At 57.8% G+C, this 4,419-nt stretch overlaps 1 protein-coding gene across 1 annotated transcript in view; it reads left to right on the forward strand.

Annotated features, from left to right (window-relative positions):
- Positions 1-4,419, forward strand: part of LOC108508876 (oxysterol-binding protein 2-like) — a 32,448-nt gene that overhangs the window by 12,935 nt on the left and 15,094 nt on the right. Inside the window, exons 3-4 of the mRNA XM_017838019.1 lie at positions 2,182-2,380; positions 3,817-4,049. Of these exons, the coding sequence (XP_017693508.1) occupies positions 2,182-2,380; positions 3,817-4,049 (432 nt within the window). The remainder of the gene's footprint in view (positions 1-2,181; positions 2,381-3,816; positions 4,050-4,419) is intronic.

A 4,419-nucleotide genomic window follows, 5' to 3' on the forward strand; every position in this document is an offset into this window, starting at 1 on the left:
AGCTCCGTTCCCTTCCCTACACACGCTCCAGCCCCTCAGTGTCTCTTGTCTGAGGGGCCCAGAACTGCCCCCAGTGTTGAACACATGTGGGATGGGACAGCAAGGAATTTGGGGGGACAGGACCCTGCCCCTCTGTGCCTGCAATCAGAGAAGCAACAAAGGGAGGATGGAGGGAACAGAGATGTAGGGTGAGGTCCTTCCAGGTTACAGGTGTATGTGAAGCAAAACCTCACAAATGTGATGGGTTACACTGATTTTATTTTTTCAAAGGACAGACTCAAACTTGCTGTGTTAGTTGTTTGTTTATCTGATCTGAGTTTGGTTCCTGCCTCTTCCCATGACCTGGGACAGGTCCTGGGGCTCCTCGAGGTGAGCTGGGGACAGTGCTGAGCTCCCGTGGGGGACATGGCAACGTTCAGGATGTCACCGAAGCCACATGTGCCCACCCCCTGCATTCTTCTTTCTAATGGTGGGATGTTCATTCCCTCTGCTTTGTGCTTCTTCCCCTAAAGCATGGAAACCTAATGCTTTGTCATCATCATTTCTGATGTTATCAGAGCAAAAACTTCTTTCCCTGGATGAGACTTAAATCTTGCTCCTATCCAAAGGAAAGGTTTGATGAAGAACTGATGATTTGGAGCTTTCTTGGACAAGTCGTGGTAAAATCAGGTCAGGTCATGGAAGCTGAAGCCCTGAACCTGTTGCTTGATGAGGAGATGCCTCGACACTCAGGTGCCACCTGCAGCCCAAATTCGGAGTAACCTGCCAAGAGCTGAATAAATCATGTGTGGAATCCAAATAGCTGGAAACAGAAGATAGCTGAGTCCTGGGGATGGCTGGAAGTCTGTCAGACATCCAAAACTCTCTGGTTTTAGCTCTTTTGAGTAGTTTTGAGGTTTTTCAGCCATCATTTATCCAGAGGACCTACCTTGGTATGCTGACGAGTTGGAGGCAGCTGCAGCTCAAGCACAGTTAATTTGCCTGCAAGCAAAATAATTTCCCTGCCTCCAAACTCCTGGAGAATTTCCCTAAAAATCATATTTTAAATGTAGAGAAGAAGTTTAGTGTGTCCTAGCTTGCAGAGATTTGGGGGAGGGAGGAGGACGAGCAGCCCTGCCTCTGTGCTCAGCTGCACATGGGGCGGATGGCAAAGGAAGAGGGACTCGGGGTTCCATCCAGGATGGAAGGTAACCTAAAAATAGAGCTGTGAGGGCCGGCTCTGTCCTGTCAGACCATTGTCTGGGATAAGGCAGTGTGGGACAGCCAGCAGCATTCCAGCCCTGGGTGGACATCCTGCTCCAGGAAATCTGCCGGGAGTCTGGTGCTCCCAGGGCTGGGTGATGGTGTCCCAGCTGTCCCCTGCTCAGGAGCATCCCCTGAGCCCTCCTTCCCTGTGCACACTGTGTCTGTGGGTGTCCCCATGGCTGGGGGGGTCCCCAGAGCCTGTTGGGGAGGGGATGGAGGCCTTTGGCCATGGTGGACGTGTTGCAGGGGCCAGGCCAGTGCTGTGTCCTGGGCTGTGCAGCTCCAGGGAGGAGTTGGGCATCCTCCCTCTCTGCCTTCTTGGAGCACAGTGGTTGCTGGCTCCCAGCTGGAGCAGCCCCAGAGCAGCTGTGGCTGCCCCATCCCAAGACCAGGTTGGGCAACCTGATCTACTGGAAGGTGTCCCTGCCCATGGCACGGGGATGGAATGAGATGATCTTTAAAGTCCCCTCTAACCCAGACCATTCCGTGATTCTATGATCCTCTCCTTTCCATGGCTGTCACCCCAGGGACCACTGTCCCGTCCAGCTTCTCCTCATTTGCTGGATTGGAGATGGACGTGGCTGCTTGAGATCTCAAGGCTTGGCTGAGGTTTGTGAGAGCCCAGCATGGGCTCCTGGGGACCACAGCAGGGTCAGGGATGGGGACAGGGACAGGCTGTGGGGCGGGGACACATCAGGCCAGGCTGCCACGGAGGTGGGACACCAAGGAGTCTCCATGGACTCAGGGCAGTTGTCCGTGTTGCCGCCATCTCCTGTGGTCCAGGTTTGGGTGGTTGGAGTTGAGCTGTCCTTGGCCCCGTGGACGTGGGGATTGTGCAGAGGAGGAGGGGTTGTTGTGGAACCAGCTCTGGGGTCACCGCGTGACACCTCCCAGCACCCAGGGGGCTGACCCGTCCCTTTGTCCTTTCCTCCCCAGGCCTGCCGCGATTTCCTGGACTTGGCCGAGAGCCACAGCCGGAAATGGCAGCGGCTGCTGCAGCATGAGCGGGAGCAGCGGATCCGGCTGGAGGAGACCATCGAGCAGTTAGCCAAGCAGCACAACAGCTTGGAGCGTGCCTGCCGCGGCGCCCCCGGCCTGGCCGCGCCCACCACCAGCATCTCCAGCACCGCCAAGGGTGAGCTCTGGGCCGGGAGGGACCCCCGGGCCGGGAGGGACCGCGGGATTCCCGCTGGGCTGCTCCCAGCGAGCCCAGGGCTCTGTATCCCCGTGGTGCTTTTCTAAACGGATCCCATTAGGCCGTAATTATTCCTAATCATCCTTCTCGGGGACTTGGATGTCCCCAAGATACAGATGCGGGAGAGGGCTGTGTCCCCAGCTCACTCACGCTGTTCCAGACTATTTTGGGAGCTTCGGCCCTCACCGGTGGGCACATCTCTGGGTGCTGGAGGGAGGCCACGGTGCCCTGGCACTGCCAAATTGGCTGCGTGGGGTGGCAGTGGAGCAGCCAGGGGCTTGTTTGCAGTAAGATCCAACAGCTTTGCAGATTCCTGCCAAATACCCTTCCCTGAGGGAAGCATTAGTTACAGCTGCACAAACTGCAAATAGTGCCGTGTCTTATTTTTAAAGGATGTAAGAGCCAAGGGAGAGAACAGCAGCAGCTGGGGGGTGATGGTGATGCCGGGCGCTGTCCTCACTCCTCTGTGGCCTCAAGTTGTGCCAGGGGAGCTCTAGGTTGGATATTAGGGAAGACTTCCATAGAAAGGGTTGTCAGGCATTGAAACAGGCTGCCCGGGGCAGTGGAGGAGTCCCCGTCTCTGGAGGGATTTCAAAGCCATGTGGATGTGGCACTTGGGGACACAGTCAGTGGTGACCTTGGCAGTGCTGGGGGATGGTTGGAGGCGATGGTCTCAGGGGGGTTTTCCAGCCTGAACGATTCTGTGGCACAGCTGGGGAGTGCAGGGTGGAAATGGCTGCAGGGACAGGCACAAACCCTGCTGAGGTGGTGACCCTGCTCCTCCGGAGAGTGCGGGAGTGATGTGGGAAAGGGGGTTGCTGAATCCCCCGGACGGGGCAGGAGCAGGGGAGCTGCAGGGACTCCACCAGTGCCTGCTGCCGATGTCGCAGCCATCGATCTCTCCCACCGCAGCAGAGAAATGTTTACAAATGCAGGGCTGGAAAACCCAAGGGCTGGGAAATCTCCCCGAGCATCACCTGAAACACGTGACTGTTTTTTCCTGCTCTGATCCCAGCCGGATTTCCCGGCGGACGGGGCGGTGCTGGAGCGGAGCCGCATCAGACGCGGTTGGGTGTGCGAGTCACGCCCTGTGTCAGCCCCGGGCAGCCCGGGGGCATTTCTGGGGGTGCTCCCGAGCATGGCAGGGGAGCCTTGTGTGCCTGGGTTGGGGAGCAGGGCACATCCTTGCTTTTAGGAGCTGGAAATTGGTATGGAATCCTCCCATTGTGGAGTGGGATGGAGGGGAAGGGGCCAGGCTCTAACGGGAGCAGGTGTGGAGGGGACACAGGGTGGGGGGCTCTGGGGACAGACCCTGCTCGGTGGGTTCTGAAGAGGAGCAGCAGCACCCGAGTGTCTCACAGTCCATGTGCCCACAGGGAGTGTGCAGCCTGCAAAGGGAGAGGCCAGTGATGAAGATGAGGAGACGGAGTATTTCGATGCCATGGAGGATGCACCAGCTTTTATCACTGTAACTGCTGACCCCAAACACCACAGGTACAACCCTCCAGCCCCACTGGGAGCGCTGGGAGAGTGGGGAGGGCAGGTTTGCCTGGCATCTGGCTCAGGCCCGAGGGCAGCATCCCCTCCCACGGGATCACTCTGTGGGCAAGTCCCTCAGAAAACTCCTCCCAAACTGATCCGAGCCTCTGCCCAGGGCTCCCTGCCTGGCTCCTCCTGCATTCCTGGAGCCAGCCAGGCTGAGGATGGCCCCAGCTATAGTGAAGAAGGTGAGGAAGGGCAGGTGTCAAGCCTGTGCTGTGGGAAAGTGGAATCCTCTGCCCCAGCAGCTGATGGGAGCAGGGACCTGGAGGGAGATCCCTCGGAGCACAGCAGAGGCAGGGAGCTCCTTGCCTTAACAGAATCATGGAATAGTTTAGTCTGAAAGGGACCTTAGAGCTTATCTTGCTCCACCCCCTACCATGGGCAGGGACACCTTCCACTAGCCCAGGCTGCTCCAAGCCCCGTCCAACCTGGCCTTG

The sequence above is a fragment of the Lepidothrix coronata genome, unplaced genomic scaffold, assembly GCF_001604755.1.
Source record: "Lepidothrix coronata isolate B3197 unplaced genomic scaffold, Lepidothrix_coronata-1.0 Scaffold320, whole genome shotgun sequence".
NCBI classification, from domain to species: Eukaryota; Metazoa; Chordata; class Aves; order Passeriformes; family Pipridae; genus Lepidothrix; species Lepidothrix coronata.